The sequence below is a fragment of the Dicentrarchus labrax genome, unplaced genomic scaffold (assembly GCF_905237075.1).
Source record: "Dicentrarchus labrax unplaced genomic scaffold, dlabrax2021, whole genome shotgun sequence".
In the NCBI taxonomy this organism is placed as follows: domain Eukaryota; kingdom Metazoa; phylum Chordata; class Actinopteri; family Moronidae; genus Dicentrarchus; species Dicentrarchus labrax.
In genome coordinates, this window is record NW_026136704.1 from 22,277,819 (window position 1) to 22,295,800 (window position 17,982).

At 38.6% G+C, this 17,982-nt stretch overlaps 1 protein-coding gene across 4 annotated transcripts in view; it reads left to right on the top strand.

The window, feature by feature from the left end:
• The window catches only part of LOC127362429 (neprilysin-like), a 29,771-nt gene extending 13,367 nt beyond the window's left edge, over positions 1 to 16,404 (top strand). For all 4 annotated transcript variants that reach the window (XM_051398105.1, XM_051398107.1, XM_051398106.1 and 1 more), the window contains exons 5-23: positions 3,628 to 3,708; positions 4,174 to 4,269; positions 4,361 to 4,479; positions 4,654 to 4,722; positions 5,309 to 5,443; positions 6,028 to 6,129; positions 6,217 to 6,353; positions 6,511 to 6,604; positions 7,329 to 7,457; positions 10,141 to 10,239; positions 10,353 to 10,430; positions 10,638 to 10,741; positions 11,103 to 11,161; positions 11,264 to 11,383; positions 11,817 to 11,950; positions 12,687 to 12,752; positions 13,424 to 13,519; positions 13,757 to 13,833; positions 13,967 to 16,404. In XM_051398105.1, coding sequence (XP_051254065.1) covers positions 3,628 to 3,708; positions 4,174 to 4,269; positions 4,361 to 4,479; positions 4,654 to 4,722; positions 5,309 to 5,443; positions 6,028 to 6,129; positions 6,217 to 6,353; positions 6,511 to 6,604; positions 7,329 to 7,457; positions 10,141 to 10,239; positions 10,353 to 10,430; positions 10,638 to 10,741; positions 11,103 to 11,161; positions 11,264 to 11,383; positions 11,817 to 11,950; positions 12,687 to 12,752; positions 13,424 to 13,519; positions 13,757 to 13,833; positions 13,967 to 14,066 — 1,895 coding nt within the window. In that variant the 3' untranslated portion in view covers positions 14,067 to 16,404. The remainder of the gene's footprint in view (positions 1 to 3,627; positions 3,709 to 4,173; positions 4,270 to 4,360; positions 4,480 to 4,653; positions 4,723 to 5,308; positions 5,444 to 6,027; positions 6,130 to 6,216; positions 6,354 to 6,510; positions 6,605 to 7,328; positions 7,458 to 10,140; positions 10,240 to 10,352; positions 10,431 to 10,637; positions 10,742 to 11,102; positions 11,162 to 11,263; positions 11,384 to 11,816; positions 11,951 to 12,686; positions 12,753 to 13,423; positions 13,520 to 13,756; positions 13,834 to 13,966) is intronic.
• Positions 16,405 to 17,982: the final 1,578 nt, after the last annotated feature.

Consider the following 17,982-nt stretch of genomic DNA (forward strand, 5'->3'; position numbering starts at 1 on the left):
AAAAGGGGATAGACATTGTCTTCATACGCTAACTGCTTTATTTCACTCTGTTGTGATTGGTCTGTCAGTAAGTCCTGAAAATTAAAAAGAAAGGAAGAAAGAAAAATCTAATTTTCTTCATCTTTATCTTTTGTTCCCAACTCACAGTGACATGAGTGATGTCTTACTGGACTCAGGGGAGAATTTCCTCAGATAACTGCGTAATTTAAGATCCATCCTCTTTCCTTTATTGATTCTGGAGTTGCATTGAGATGTGCAGTTTGTGCATATTTATTCATCCAGATGCAACATTTATAAGAGATAACTTTTTGTGTGACAGGGAATACTAAAGCCACGTTTATAGGGTTTCCTTTAAATTTAGTGATGATATTTTTATTTCATAATTTTAGCTTATTCACTTTTTTGCCAAGAGTTGTGAAATGGGAAAAATCTGCCTACCAGCACCTCTAGCTCTCTAATTAGCACATTGTTTCTTATTATCTTAATCTCTAAAAAAAGATAACTGAAAAAAAAAAAAAAAAACGTATGTCAAAAAGACAATTTGCCATTTTATTGGGTTTATGTGCTGGATTATTTCTTGGCAGTAACTTCTTTGGTTGCTTGGCAAGAAATAGTCCAGCAAATGTGAATTGTTGATTTAACGCTTGTTTTTTGTACAGATTAAACAAATGTGACAGATGTGTGTGTTAAAAAGTGAACTTTAGAGGTGCTGGTAGGTGTTATCCTTGGCCAGAGACAAGCTTGCTGTGTCCAGTCTTTGTGCTAAGCAAAGCTAACAGGCTGCTGGATTGAACGTACACATATGAGAGTGGTCTCAATCTATTCATCACACTCTGTGAAAGAAAGTCACTAAGCCTATATTTTAAAATGTTGAACTAAGCTTAAATCACATTCTTAGTTAATTTATGTTCATTTAATGTAGTTTCAATAATGTAAACCGGTGTTCTTCTCTTATCTGAATACAAATCCCTTTGTTTTACAGAACATATTTTTAAGTGGTATTTTATTGTAGCTCATCGTGTTGCCAAAGAAGCAGGATTAGTTTCAGGCAGGTTGGGTTAGACATGCTTGCTTCATGGTTTTTTACTGGGAAGCTAAAAACCATGTGCAAACTTAACTTAATCCAAGTTTTTGTATTCTTTAAAGAACAAAGGAGCGTGAGCAATTGATACAGTCATTGTGGCTGACATTGTACTGAAGCACACACTGTTTGCACCACTTGGCTAGGAAAGGTGGATATCAGCAAGTGGCAGCTTTGCGATTGTACAAAAGAGACACATTCTGAAATGCTAAGCTAGCTGATGCATTATAACAGTTTCAAACTTCAAAAACCTGAGGAATGGAGTACTTAGAATGAATCAGCGGCACTTCTTGCATACAAATGCAATAATGTGTGATATAAATGGAAATGTACATAGATTTAGAATGACAAACATTTTTACGTGTGAAATTCATAAATGCTTCTGACTGCCTTCGTGCAATTTCAACACCCCGTTTATTCCTTTTCTTCTAAATTACTATAAACAATAGCAAAAGCAATCAGGAAGTCAAACATTTACGTACGTTTTGCATGTACTGGAGGTTTATCACATGTGCTCTAAAGAGATTTACATCATTCATTATTCATCATATAGTCCTTATACACCAAAGAGATACATTGTAGATCCTAAGCACTCTACAAAACAAACCACAGACATTGTGACATTTTTAAAAGGAAAAATATGTTGCACACAAAACCAGGAACTAATTTTCCAGGGCCAAGAACAAACTGTCTGTCCCAAAGTAAAAGATAGTGTCTCTTAAATAATAATTATGCCCTTTTGTTGTTGTTTTACAGTTTAAGTAGTGCTGTGCTACTGAGCCATGACCAGGTGAGGATTTCATGGGATCAGATCAAAACCTTTCCAAATCTCTCCAGACAGAAAGAACTGTGTGCCGTAAATCAAGAACTAACTTGCTGAATTGACTCAGTTAGGATTTGAGCTCCCAATCTTTGACGGGACAAGTCCTTTCTAAAGATTTCTTTAAAAAGCACTGTGCCACCCAGGAGCCCCAACATACTAATTCCTACATACATGAGGTCTTTGTAGCTATAGAGTGCAATTGTGCAGACACAGTTTTTATATGCTTGGTACTGAATGACAAATCATCAGATGAAGTTGAGCTAAAGTTTGAGATGTCTGTTGAGTAGGTGTGAGGTTTTCTTTCTTTCGTTTGAGTAGGACAGAGGGCACAGAGTTTCTAACACTATCACAACAAAACACTTGCATTCACCATGGTGGTTTCAGAAAAACACCAAAATAACCATGTGGGTGTTAGGTAGAACCTTGATGATCTGAACATTTATTTAAGCTCATTCTCATGTTCAATGTTGCTGAAAAGCGACAGCGAATCTGGAGGGAATGGTTACAGTTTAAATCTACGATATGCCACTTTGTGCCTTGAGGCAGCGCAGGGAAAGTGTATTGTTGGTCCCATTCGCTTCCGACTCAGTTGAGCAAGTTTACGCCCCGACACTTATCACTCATTTTGATTAGCTGTCTACCTAGAAATGCTATCTAGCCTCAGGGTGACCTAACTGGCGTCCATATGCCCACAACAGGTGTTGAAGAGGCAATGAACACAGGCAATAAAGCAAGCAATGCTGTTCACTCTTGTTTTCAAATGGCCCTTTCCTGCCACACCTTCAGCTTTGTCGCTCCTCAATTTTTTCCACCTTTTTTGCAGTGTGACTTCCCTGCTCTCAGGTCACTAGCTTTACCTTGATTACTGTTGCCATGCTGAGAATACAATTTACAGCAACCAGGAATTAAAATATGCATTGCATATTGCCACTTCAATTTGTGGTTTATATGACAGGGTTAACCTCTACAACAAATGACCCAAATGACTGTAATCACCAAAATGAAATGATTAATTGCACTGCAACTAATAAATTGTTTGTGTTTAATAATTTATTCAGTCATTTAAAGCAAAGATTGGCCATGCGCAACAAGGGAACATTTTGTGATCATGTATTGGTGTACTAGCTATTGTTATGCATCTGATGATATAACGTTTGAGCTTTTAAAAGTTGGCAAGTGGACTTGAATATTTGAATTGAATTGCTAGAATAAAGAAAAGTCTGTAGCAGAAAATCAACATTAAAGCTTTATTTGTTCTCTGAATAGATTATTTCATTTGCATATTGGGCAGTTTTGTCATACTAACAAAAGCTGTTATCTGAAATTCTTAATTAGTTAGCTACTGTACACGTTGTAAAAAAAAAATTATTAAATTGACATCTGTTTGTGCATTTCCCTTTAAATGCATTCATACCATGTTTTCTTTGTCACCCTATGAATATTTATCACTGGTTGCTATGTATTGCCATGTTTTGAAGTCATCACTTTATTTTTGTTGGCGCCTTCTGACACAGGGACAGACAACATGCCTTAATTAACATGATAAAATGCATCTGGACGACAGCTGGATTCTATTTTGAATCCACAAAGATGAAAAAAAAAACCTCTGAATTGTACCTGAGGTTATTTACACTCCTCCTTCTGCCTTTTCTTTGTACACTCATTCTTTTAAGTCTGTGTTTCTGTCCTTCATGCTTGCTCTGTTTCTCTGCTCTGTTTGTAGGTGTCCTTGAAAAAACAGTGGAGGGGGAAGCCGCTGCTCTCACCAAGGCTAAGACCCTTTACAAGTCCTGTACCAATGAGAGTGCGTCACCAGGCATCAGATGTCAACAGACTATTCCTTTTTGTATCTTCTGTTGTCCTAAAGTGAACATTTTTCTTACTGTCATCAAAGGTTATGTGTCCCTCATTCAGTTGATTGCATTGCCAAGCTATCATAAAAATTTTTTAACAACTTACGTACTTATTTATTTCCAATTATTAGTTTTAAAAGGAAGAATTACTGTCTTTCAGATTTACAGCATTACGCGATGCAAATAAATGCTTTCTTCAAAAGCATTTTGGCTCAGAGCTCACATCAATAAACTTCTCAAATGCATTCCAAATTTGCATAGATTAATTATACTTGATAAGAAGGACAATATATAAATAATAACAAGGTTTCTTTTTTTTTTTTTTAATTAATTTTCTGAATTTTGATTGGTATAGAATAAATGTATCCACTATTAAAAGCAGATTGTTGCTTGTTTGTATCTATGCTTCATTTAAGGTTTAATTGAGCTCAGAGGAGGGGCTCCTTTGCTAGACATGCTGCCTGATGTGTTTGAGTGGCCCATAGCTGTGGACAACTGGGAGACCAACTATGGTAAACTATTCTTTTCCTCTGTCACACACAGCAGATTTCACGTACAGGCAGTTCTTTCTTTTTTACCTTCTCCTCCTTCTCTGTTCTTCAGGCAAAACGTGGAGGCTGGAGGACGTCGTTGCCAAGCTGAATGAGAAATATGGAACTCAACTTTTGGTTAACTTTTTTGTCGGCACCGATGACAGGGACTCCAATTCACACATCATTCATGTAGGTGTGCAACTGTAGCTAGAAAATCCTTGTATGTCCTCTGTTTCATTGACCCACATTCACACAGACACTCCCACATGATATCCATCCAGCTTGAAAATAACCACCCACGAATTTCCTCAAATCTGATTTCTTTGGCTTATATAAATAAATTCTTGTTTTCCTCTTTGCCAGTTTGACCAGCAGACAAGCCTCGGCCTCTTGTCCAGAGATTACTACGCTTGCACCGGACCTTATGCAGAGGTACAGTAGACTTAGGATTGTACATGTACACACATGCAGATGCACACACGCTTGTAATATAATTAAGGCTTTCAACCGATGCATGATGAAAACAGCTCCATGTGTTCATTTGGCCACTGCCACTGCCACTGAGTCTGGGTTTCATGTCCCCTGGAGTTTGTTCCAGGAAACATGATGCCCAACAAATGATGAGGGCATCAGTTGAAACATCAGTACCTTAATTAACTTTGTTTGCACGGTTCTATGCGTTTGCAAGCATGTGTGTACACGATAAATAAAACTGCACTATGAGGCAGTAAGTGATGATTAAAATCAAAGAGGCAAAACAGAACAGATTTGGTTGTGTCTCAATCCAGACCAGATGTGTGTGACTAGAGCAGACATCCTCTGCTCTGGTTTTACTTTACAGTTTACCATGGACTCTTGATTGATATGCAGAAACAGCACTCAACCGCACTTAGCTTGAGGCAGGCTGAGTGTGTGTGTGTGTTTGTGTGTCTCTGTGCATAAGTACACACTGTTGCCTCTGGTTTTTGGTCATTGGTTAAATTCAAACCAGTGACCGCCTTTCTTTCCTGTTTTACAGGCATGTCGGGCCTACGAGCAGTTCATGATTGACCTGGCTAAGCTAATCCGCACTGACCGAAAACTGACCATCAATGAAACTCGCATCAGAGAGGAGGTGACACGAGTTATGGACCTGGAGAGGGACATTGCCAACGTAAGCATGCATTCACGCTTTTTCATTTTCCCAGCAGAAGCCTAAATAGTTCCCTAAAGGAGCGCTCCTTCATTTTTTGAGAAACTGAAAGAAGAAAACCATGTTTTCTTAGCAGCTATGCATACCTTATCTCCTGTCTCAGCTTCACACAACAGGAGGATTTTGTGAGCAAACGACTTCTGACAGTATGACCTTCCACTCCTCAGTTGGTAGCCCAGACCTCTCTCCTCTCTGTGTGCTTGTGGCTCCAGTTGGGAGCAGCTGCTGTGTAAAACAAGCCGTTAACCAGCCTGATCTGAACACAACAACTTTTCTCAGACATCAACAGGTTTCCACAATCCACGCTTGTCATTCTGTGCTGGTCCGCTCTGCTCACTGCCATGCTTCACTTCCCCTCCACTCGGCTGCTGGCTTTTACAAGGCAGTCACCGTTCGACATTTACAGACCTGAAGCCTCCTGGGACTCCAAATATGTTTGTTGTTGCTGGACCTGCACTGCAATTTTATGCATGTGTCAGGATTCTGGAGGGTTATGTTGTGACAGCATTCTTGATTTTCAACTTCTCTCTCTGGTATTCTCCAAGGCTACTGATACTCCAGAGGACCGTAACAACCCAGTATTGCTTTACAACAAGATGGAACTTGGTGATCTGAACGCGAACTTCACCCTTGAGGTGGAATCACAGGTAAAAATAGACTCCTCATCTGTCAGAATTTGTTGTTTCTTTTTCACCGTCCTTCCTCTTTCTCATGTTCCTTTTCTCTTCCTTAAGGTATTTGACTGGAGTTACTTCACAGCCAAGATAATGGACACAGTCAACATCAGTGTTCCTGACACAGAGAAGGTCATAAACTACTCCCCCAACTATTACAGAAAACTCAACCTTATCTTGGCCAGATACACCAAGAGGTCTGTTTGTATGAGTCTGTAGTTGTGTTCGTGTATAGTTGCATGTTTGTGAGTTTGTGGAGGCAGGAGTGCACTGTATGCAAAACAGCTCATTACTGATATATCATAGCTTTGCATGTAAGAGAGTTTGTTTTTAACATTCTTCCGCTCCTCACAGGGATCTGCAGAACTACATGGTGTGGCGTTTTGCTATGAACATGGTAGTGGGCCTGAGCAGAGCTTACAGGGACACCAGGAAAGCCTTCCGCAAGGTACCAGGACCCTCACCCTGAATCTGTCTGTAGATAAAGAGCCAATTAATCCTGAATTTTAAAGGTGGATACCAATCAGAGTGTTAAAGAGCAAGATGTATGAGATAATATTTGGTTTTTAACATAAACACTAAGCAAGACATTTTTCAGTCGTACAAGACAGTAAAACAAAAATGTTAACCTTGTTGTGATGCTAGATGAAAACTCAAGGTATCACCAATATCAGTTGGATTCATCTTCTGGGGACCATGAATGTCTGCACAAAATCCCATGGCAATCCATAAAATAGTCAAGATATTTTATTCTGGACCAAAGAGGTGGGACATTGTTGCCATCCCTAGAGCCATTCTGCCAGCTTGGATAAAATAAACTTGTTGGTGCCTTGATGAAAAAACTTTATAAGACTGTTTCTAAATGATTTGGGAAAAAAAAAAATGAAATGAAAAGTTTCTTGCTACTTACGTTATTGGCCAAGATATTGAAACAAGGTATCCACTGGGCTCTAATAAACACTAGATGTTCACACTGCATTCATATTCTTTCTAATCCTAACCCGCTTCTTAATCTAATCATTTCCCCTCTGCCCTATTTCTTATAGTCCTAAGTGTAATGATAATGCAAAATAGAGGCACAAATAAAGAATTGCCCTGAGCCTCTTTACCCAATGTGCTGAGTGGTTTATCCTGTATCTCTGATTGATCGGTGCCCCATACTTTCCCTGCAGGCTCTGTCTGGTACAACATCAGAGGCAGCTGTGTGGCGACAGTGTGCGCTTTACGTCAACAACAACTTGGACAATGCTGTAGGACGACTGTATGTGCAGGAGGCCTTCTCTGAAAAGAGCAAAGAACTGGTCAGTAGTTTCTATTATTAGATTACATTTGTTTTAATGCAGGAAAAAAGCTATTATAAATCTAATTGAGAGGAATTCATTATTAAACATAGTACATTCTGTGTAATACATACTTGAATGCTATGTGTGCTTGTTTATTGACACCTGGTTCTGAATCACACAAATGAATCTGCATGGAATGTGTTTTCACAAAAACAGTGTTTATATATTCAGTTATACATACACACAGTATGACAACATGAGGTTTTTTGAGTGTATTTTTGTTTCTCACCTGTGTTCTCTCACCTATGTTTTTGTCACCTTTGTGTGTTTCCACCACAGTACTGTATTTTTTTGCATGCACCCATTGAAAGCAGCTGAACAAGGTGTTGTTATCATGCCTACACCACCCACACTGTAATGTGTGTATGTGAGTCAGATTGTGTGTGTGACAGTGTACATCTGTCGTAATGCTGAGTGTCTCACACGCCGTAAATCTCTGTCATCTTCTGGATTTTTGCCCATTTTAGCATGTGGATGTGTCTGTGTGGGCAAATGTGTCTGCGTGCGTGTTTTTCTGCATGAAATATCAATATATCAACAGTGCTGAGTTAACCTGCAGCTGGCACACATACTGCACTGCTAACATACCAACCTACTCTTAGCCACAGAGATGTATTTCAGATATGGTCATCAGTGGCTTGCAACTGATTACATTTACACAAGTACTGTATTTGATTAAAGTCTAGAGGTACTTATAATCTACTTGTGCACTTGCTACTTAATACTTACACTACTTTTCTAAGTTTCAGGACCATGTTTTAGTCCATTACATTTAAATGACAGCTAAAGTTACTAGTTACTAATAAAGATTTTACATACAAATATGATCAACCTTTCTTATAGATTACACCACCCAACAGTACATAAAATAGTTAAAGTTAGACCAATGACCAACTATAACATGTTTACTCAAGGATTATATATGCAAGACTTGTACTTGTTTATTATTTGGAGACAGGGTAAATTAAATAAAATGATATAACAGTGGATAAGTGCCCATAATGGCAAACCATTACATTTCTAATGCAACTATCATGATACACATAGATTTAGTAGACATACCATTGTATATAAAGCTTGCATTTGACCCATGTAAATTATTTCAAATGCAAACAGACACGCATGCATGCGACCACAGACATCTATGCATGCACAAAACACAAACCTACTTGCGCACACACATGCTGTATGCTAAAAGGTTTTCGGAACAGCCTCATCAGTAGTGGTCCCTGCTGGTTTGTGGCTAACCACAGCGTGTTGTCCGAGTGGTCATGCAGTGTGTTAGCGAGGGGTCTGCTGATATGATGAGACACAGGAATGCCTCTGTCAGCTCACTGTGGTCTCAGAGCACAACTGTGGTTAGAGGGATATGGGAGTGTGACCTTCGCTGTCACTGCAGTTTTTACATTTTTCTCTTCCTACTTACATTCAATATATATTATTTTTTAGGTATTTTTTGTGAATTATTCTAATCTTGTTTTCATTTTGTTTGTGGACAAAATTTGGTACATGGTGTACACAGCATTATGCCATCGTGGTGGCGTCAGTCAGTCTCTCTGCGTGTAGGCGTGTGCTTGTAAATACTGTAACTCAAGAGCAATACATTATAGAAAGGTTGAACTTACACCACAGGTTCCCATTGAAAACTGAGCTTTTGGATGTGGATTTTGGAGCACCTTGCTGTGTCATTTTGCATATAAAAATAGAACATCTCATTATCTTGACACCACTACAGTGTACCAATGTGTTATGTGAGGACAAGCTGACATATAAATATTTGCTTAGTTACATGTTTATCTGCTTAATAAGAATAGCATAACTTCTTTGTTTAATCTATTGTAGTGACGGGGAAACATTAAACTCAAGTACCTCATATATAATTTAGAGTTATATGTCTCTGCATTATTTCAGTAACACAAAATTCAACCCAAAAATACTGGGTGCGTCTATAAGTAAATTTAAATATTTAAAGGTCTTAAGATGCAGAATGTAAATTGGTAGCATTATCAATAATGCATCTGCAAATTTGCAGCCAGTACAGACATCCACTTTAGAGAATTTTGAGACAACTAAATGAGACTTCCGTAAAGAAGTAGAAATGTCCTCATAACTTTTTTGCAAGCCATCATTTTAATTGTCACTTTTAGTCACTAAACATGTTGTAATTCTGACTGCCATGGCCTCACTTCCTTTTACTCATACATTAAAATAGTCGATGATCTTTTTGTTATTACTCCATCTGTCATACTGATCACGCAAACATGATTAAACCGGTAATATTACTCAAGGTCATCAGACTCCTGACACAGACACAGAGGGAGTGTAACCCCAAGTGCTTCTACATTGATATGTGACTGTGTAATAATGAGGCCTGATTCAGGGATGTGCGTTTTTATGACTGTGTTGCACAATATGGTGCAAGATTGTGTGCTTTCTACTTGATCCTCTCTGCAGGCCTTGTGAGAAAACTCCCACACTATGGACAATTTGCACTGACCGATAGTGTTTAGGGCTTTTCATTATATAGATTTGATTGTCATATATCGGTGACACATTTGTGACTGTTGTCTCTTTCTCATTGTGTGTGTGTGTGTGTGTGTGTGTGTGTGTGTATGTTTGTTTGTGTTCGGGGGGGCATCAGATGGAAGAGATGATTAAAGACATTCGGCAAGTGTTTATTAGTAACCTTGATGACCTGACCTGGATGGATGCAGAGACGAAGAAGGCAGCTGAGGAGAAGGTATTGGTTATAATAACCTGTCTATTGTGTTGTGTTGTATTATATTCTGTCCTTTAGGATATGTGATGACTAAAATACTTGTTTGTCAAATTTTCTCTTCTACTTTTCCGTAGGCCCGAGCTATCCGGGAACGGATCGGTTATTCTGACAACATTATGGATGATGAATACCTTAACAATGAGTACAAAGATGTGAGTGTCTGAAAAGATGAAATAATGAATGTTTTCCTTCTTTCACTGAATTAGCGTAACAGAATACAGAGTGGGTTCATTGAAGCCGCATATCAGTCTCTGTGAATTCTTGGCTTTTATGAGTTTTGCTGGAGAATATATGACCAAGTGCTGATAGCTCTCATCACGGCTAATCCTCCTGTTTCTCTGGCTGTGTGTCGGTGTTAGCTGGGCTACAGTGCAGAGGAGTACTTTGAAAACATCTTACAGAACCTGGAGTATGTGCAGAAGAAACGCCTGCGGAAACTCAGAGTCAAAGTCAACAAAGAGGAGTAAGATTCCCCGTGGGGGTAGAATTAAATCAATACTCAGCAAACAGGCTTATTCCAGATATGTAGTAATTTAAAATTACAATTTTAAGTATAATCACTAATAATAAATGACTTATTTGCTTATGGTGCTTTGGTGTGACACACTATCTTGTATTTAGCACAGTGCATTCACATTCTCCCACACAAACTCCTACTCACAGATACAGTTCAGCCTTTCACTAAACACAGCAGAATGCTAATATTAGCCTGTTGTTATTAACCACAGGTTAATTTTAATATCTTTAATTTAACACGAGTTGTACTGCACTATAGTGTCCTTTACTGTACCATTATTTAATTCCACCCTCCTTGTTTTATCCAGGTGGGTAACTGGAGCTGCTGTTGTCAATGCCTTCTACTCATCCAGCAAAAACCAAATAGGTATTATCACATATGCACATGCAAACCCATTCAGATACATCTCATGACACACTACACTACACTACATTTTATTTAAGTCTTTTTGTTTTTCCCTTGCGGCAGTGTTTCCTGCAGGCATCCTCCAGCCGCCTTTCTTCAGCAAAGGCCAGGCTAAATCTCTCAACTATGGTGGCATCGGCATGGTAATCGGTCATGAGATCACACATGGCTTTGATGACAATGGTATGATTTTCTGCACTTTTGCTCTCTGTTCCTCCCAGAGGCATTTTGGGCAGATTATGATATTTGGATAGAAATATTTCCCTTGCTGTAATTATTACCACTTCAGAAAGAAGTGTTTATATGCCATTTCTTTGTGCCACCTCAGATCTTTTTCACCGCACTCATTTCTATTGGGTTATGTCAAGTTATTATGTTCAATCTCAAAGATGTCAGGATTCTTTTGTACTGATAACCACAACTGCGAGCCACCCAGAAACACAATATAAATGATGAAATGTATGGTAACTTGTAATTGACATCACTTGGTGCATTTCAGTGGTCTTAGATAACACGATAATGGCTGTTTGGGCATTGAAAAGCACCACAATCCTTTTTCCTGTTGTTGTTTAAATTCAACCAGCCAACCTTTCATGCATTTGACTTCTTGTTTTAGGTCGTAACTATGATAAGGACGGTGACCTGAAGGACTGGTGGACACCAGACTCCACTCAGAGGTTCCTGGAGCTGTCAAAATGCATCGTCAATCAGTATGGCAACTTCTCCTGGGACCTGGCCAATGGACTTCATGTATGTCCTGGTAGAACTAATCAGGGGTTAAGGTGGGATTTGGCAGGTGGGTGGGGGAACCCTAAGACTTAAAATCCTGTGCAACAGGTGACGAAGAAAAGTAAAAGTATTCTGACATCTGTTTGCTGCTTCAGAAAATGTGAGAATTTGTTGCTTATATATCATCTTAAATTCAGTGTTTTAGGGGTTTTAGACTGTTGGTCGGACAAAACTAGTAATTAGAAGAAACTGAAATTATGTAATAAAAGTTTATCAGACAATTAAAAAATAAAATTAAATACATTAAGTCAGTTAAATATTTATAATGTAAAAAGAAGCTTTGCCTTTAAGGTCAGATCAGATGGTAAAACCTCCACTTTCAAGCTTTCTTTAGAATTTACAACAACATTTTCTCCAATATTACCCCAAACCTTGCTTTTTGTCTCAGTTATTTGCCTTCCTGTTACCTTTGCCAGCCTACCTGTTACCATCTTTTCTCTAGTTTTGCAGGCTCATCTCTTCTCTCCTTCAGGTGTCTTTAATATTTTGTGTTGACATATCAATTCCTCTCGCTCTCTTTGTCTCCCCTCGTCGGTCCTATTGCATTGAACAATGCTTCTTTTATCCCCTGGGAGAATGATTTCTTGTATCCCAAAGAGTGATATCTGCGATTTGCTGAAATACGTAGGAAAAATTACCATTTCCCCCCTTTCCCCTGCCAATCTTTGTGTTCTCTCTCCTTATGTCCTCTCTCTAGTTAAATGGTAACAACACCCTCGGGGAGAACATTGCTGACAATGGAGGGATACGGCAGGCATATCAGGTAATGAGCCTGAAAACAAAAGAGGAAACTCGGCTTAGGAGCCCTGGTTTAAAGATGACAGAAGATGGCATTCAGTCTGTGGTTTGTTATTGTCGTCTGCTCGCTAATATTAATAGATGTGTCATTTTGCCAGGTCACTGACTGGCTCATTAGCTATTATAAACACAACAATGAAGGACATGGTGTTGCTGCTGATTTTGTCAGTTTTGACCAGAGGTGAACAGAGAAAGGGCATTTACAGATTTTAATGCTATAAGAAATAACAAATATTCTCATTTTAGATCAACCATGATGCCGCACAGTATCTGCTAATATTTATTTGCATTAACATTGTCAGTTTCGTTGCTTTTTTTCAAGGCGAACACTTTGTTGTTATATATGAATAACAAGATCTTGTGCAATACCGGTATTCTATTATTACAATTTTACAGGAAATGTGATGAAATTGATTTTTTTCTGCCTTAAACACAAAGTGACATAATTTTAATGCTAATGACAAATGCTCAAAATTTCCAACATCCACATTTAATTAGCAGGCGTATAATATGGAATGCTTTTTGGCTAGGTTTTTATAATCAGTAACAATTAGGACATTTTGAGCAATTTTTATATTTTTTCACTCAACAGTTGTCATATAAGATGAGAACATTTGTTTTCTATTAATACTTCAGGCCTATAAGAACTACGTGAAGGAACATGGAGAGGAGCCCCCACTGCCTGGCATTGACCTTTCCCACAATCAACTCTTCTTCCTAAACTTTGCTCAGGTAGTTGATGGATGGATGGATGGATGGATGGATGGTTAGATTGAGATAGACTGATGGATTACAGTAATTCATAGATAATGGATAGATACATAAATGATAAACTGGTGGATAATTTGGTGGATATATCGATGGGTGGATGATATATCGACAGATGGATTTGAATGAAAGACTGATTGAAGGATTTGGTTACAGGTTGATTGGTCTAATGCAGTATGTCCTAATTACTGTCTTATTCAGGTGTGGTGTGGAACACACCGACCAGAGCAAGCTGTTAATTCCATCAAAGTAGACGTACACAGTCCAGGGAAATTCAGGTAAATTCACATCAATCTGCCATGTGGCCTGGAAAAGATGACATGCTATGTACATTTCAATTTCAAGTAACCTCCTAATGCAGCAACTTTCTGAACTCAAGCAACCAACAATCTCCTCTGTATGTAATTACAGGGTACTGGGCTCCCTTCAGAATTTCCCAGAATTTGCCAAAGCGTTCAGCTGCAACAAGAGCAGCTACATGGTCCCTGACAACACCTGCCGTGTGTGGTGATCCACAGACCTCTGGGATGGGGACTGTTCTGACGTGGGTCATCCCTGTCCCCCAACAGTACCTCTCCCCTCTGACTGTTGGAGCACTTGTCTGGGGCTACAGGGAAGTGGAAGCTCCCCTTAGCTCTTTACTGGATGGACCAGGGCTGGTGGACTGACACTGCAGTATGCACTTCCTCCGAGGAAAGCAGTGGACTGTACCCTCACGGACAGGCGGGGCACTGTCTCTCCAACTCTAATACTGTAGTTCATTCAATCAGCCTGATTATTCTGCTACTCACTGGATACAATCACTCCTTGTTTTTATTTTTCTTCTCTCCATTTTCATCTTGTTTTATTCATCATTTGTGAGTCTGCCAATGTGTATGTGAGCGTGAGTTTGTTTCAGTCAAAATACTGTACAAGTAGTTGGCAAGAGATGGGCAGACAGACAAATGTGCTCAAACCCACTGGCATATGAATACACCACACACCCACTCACACTTATATACATGTAACAGAACCACTGTACTGTATGTGGGATTGAGCTGTATGCCTCTCATAAAACCTCAGCTGGTTTCAGCCTTCATCTACATGCTGATACACTCTACAATGTACTCGTAATGTACTCTTTGTTAATACTTAGGACTATATTAGGTAAATTATTACAGAAAATCAGAATTTATTTTGTTGAATAGACCAGTAAATATTTAACCATAATCACATATTACATAATACTGTTCTATATTTAATGTTAATGACTTAACTGCAGTTGACAGGCGGCTGCTGTTCATTAGCAGTATGTCAAATAAACCAAAATGAATTTTTTCGCCTTTAAGATGACAGTTGGTCATGAATCATTGAGCTGACAATCGACAGACACCCAACCATTTTTATACTTTCACTGAGCCTCCTGTGTGTTTCTATATGGATGTATTTCTCTATGTGTTTTCCAGTCTTTGTAAGTCATTATGATCGCTGCCTACTGTTTGTCAAGCAAACTGGTATGCCTTACATCATCTGTTGTGCTACAGTGTGACAGTGTGTATGTGTATAATTCACGGGAGAACAGAAAATAAGAAAATGTAACATAAAAGGAATAGACTTTTTCACAACCGTGCTATTTGATGTCTGTACGCTACAGCCAGAAGCCAGTTAGTTTTGCTTCAGATAAAGACTTGAAATACCTCTACAGCTAACTGATTTCCACATTATTCTTTGTTAGTTTAATCAGTACAAAAAACAAAGTTTAAAAACAACAAGTTGTGGTTTTAAGGGTCGTCATGTGCTGGACTGTTTCTTGACCAGGAGCAGTGACTTTCTGGAGTCTTTGACGCTGCCTGGTAACCTTATAGCGTCAAGACTGTAGACAAGGAGTCTTTACCTTTCAACTTTTCTATAGATTATCAAAGAAAATATAGCTTGGTAATTGGTGAAATTTAAATGTGGTGTTTCCAGTTGTTATGCTAAGCTAAGCTAACCATGTCCTGGCTGTAGCTTTATATTGATTAGAATGATATGAGAGTGGTATCAATCTTCTCAACTCAACTTGACAGCATATAAGTGTATATCACAAAATGTTGAACAATTCCTTTCAGAAAGGTGTTGTGATTTCTCAGTTTGACCTTGGTTTTAACACATAAAGTCTGCCATATTACCCACCTTTTAAAAAAAAAAAGATTCTTGTACACATTGAAGCAAAAATCAATTGGCAGACGATATAATTAAGCTTTTGAAAAGGAATGTTTATCTTATCTATTTTAAACTGCAGGCCAAGTCTTGGCTGAAATCTAATGAAGTTTTCAAAAGTGCATGCATTTTTCTGAATGCAAGTCAAGTCAAGTCAGTAGATCCCAGTTTAGGATTCATCGTTTTGTACGGCTTTATTTTCTACGTTAAAATGTAACTGAGGATATGATACAAGATCGTTATTTGTGGAGTTGCCTTTGCCTTTTATATAGAAATTAGTGCAATGAATGAATGATCATGTAGAGCACTTCTTCAGACTGTATACAACACCCTTCATGTCCAGACTTTAGGTTCAGACGTTCTTTTCCCATGTTTTTTTTCATATTATTTGTGCAAGCTTTCTGTCTCTCTGTCACTGTTGCTCACTCCCTCAGGCTTTCTTTCTGCCTCTCTCTCTCTGCCTCTCTCTCTCTCTCTCTCTCTCTCTCTCTCTCTCTCTCTCTCTCTCTCTCTCTCTCTCTCACACACACACACACACACACACACACACACACTCCACCTGTAGAAAGACAGATATACCTCAGTTGCCTGTATTTAGATACTTTATAATAATGACTGATAATCATCTTGAGGAGCATTTTTTTTCTTTCAAAATAAATCTTTAAATAACACGCTGAGCCTGCAGGTGAGTAGTCCTACAAGGTTTGTGTGTGTATTGTGTGTGCATCTGAATCAGGCATATATATATATATATATATATATATATATATATATATACATATAAATTCAAGCTCTTAAATCTGATACAAAGACATGTTACATTACATCTTAAGCGTTGGTGGTTATTTTTGGCAAGGCCTCAAAATGAGAAACATCTTTTAATGTTGAACTTAAATTGTGCACTGCATAAGAATGTGAGTCCACATAATATCTTGGTCGTGCTGACTTGACTTAATGTTTTTTTTTTTCTGGATATAATGTTCTACATCAAAAAGCAGAAATTCTGCAGAAATGTTCTTTTGCTCCTCAGTGCACTCTGCAGAGTTCTTAAAGAAGGTTAAACTATTGACAGATATTTCTTACATTCTGTTTCACTCATACAGAATTATTGACTTGAGGGGAGTATTAGGAATATGGGGGTATAGTTTCATGTAATCATTTCCACAGAGACAGGGAAAAAAAAGAAAAAGAATAAGTTAATTTAAAAGCAGCATTAGCCTGAACTCTTTTCCCACTAATTGGACCTATAAGCATTGGGGGAATAGGGGGCTAATGTGTTGCATGATGCAAACAAATGAATGTGCAATATCTTTGTGACAGCTCTTAAGCTGCCTACTAGTAAATATACCCCATGCTGCAATGAACCAGCAAGCACATTTCCTGGCACAGGAATGGCTTGTACCCTGGCTGTAACTGGAGAGGCAAACAGTCCGGGATGTACAGGGAATAAGAAAAAAACACTTCAAGGAGTTCAGAGGTAAAAGAGAGAGCCAAAGGGAATTATAGCGCACAGGATGTATAGGACAGGGGTGCCAAGTAGGATCACCAGAAATATGGCCAAACTTTGAAGCCAGGTGTCAAAAATATCTTCAGGAATAAGGTAGTTCAACAGGGGCCAGTGCAAATACGCAAAAGTGAAGTTGGGAAGTTCATGACTTTCAATTTATTTCTTCATTTTTAAAAACATTTTGTCACAATATATACAGTTCAACCTATTGGTGGTTTTCACCACATTGTTTCAATTGTACAACTCCAATGTGAATACACTTCCTCTGGTGGAGCAGAACAACAGCATTTTTGGGGTTTTACTCGACATTCCACAAAATGTCAAATAGGTTGGCTTTAAAAATCAACTACAGACTGCATTTCTTACAACTTTTCCAAATGTTCATTTGCTTACTTATTCGTTCTACTTTATTTAATGTATGGTAAAAGTATAAAAACAAGCCTGTGTGATTGCGTGGGAATGCATTTCCATCTCTCTGAGACTCATTCAAGTATTGTTTTCAGCTGAATATCAGTTGCAATTGCTTATTTACTGCCTGGCTTCCCCTTTTGCTCTCATTGGCTGGTAGCACTCTGGCAGATAACTGAAGGTTCACACCACCCACCTTCCTCGTGCTCTCACCCTCCCTGTCATAAGCAGCTATGCTTGCTAACATCACAGCTAACATTACAGCACCTCAGCATGTTCCTGGGAGCTGCTTTGCACTTTGCACACTAGAAGGCTGAGGTTTTATCCTGAAGTA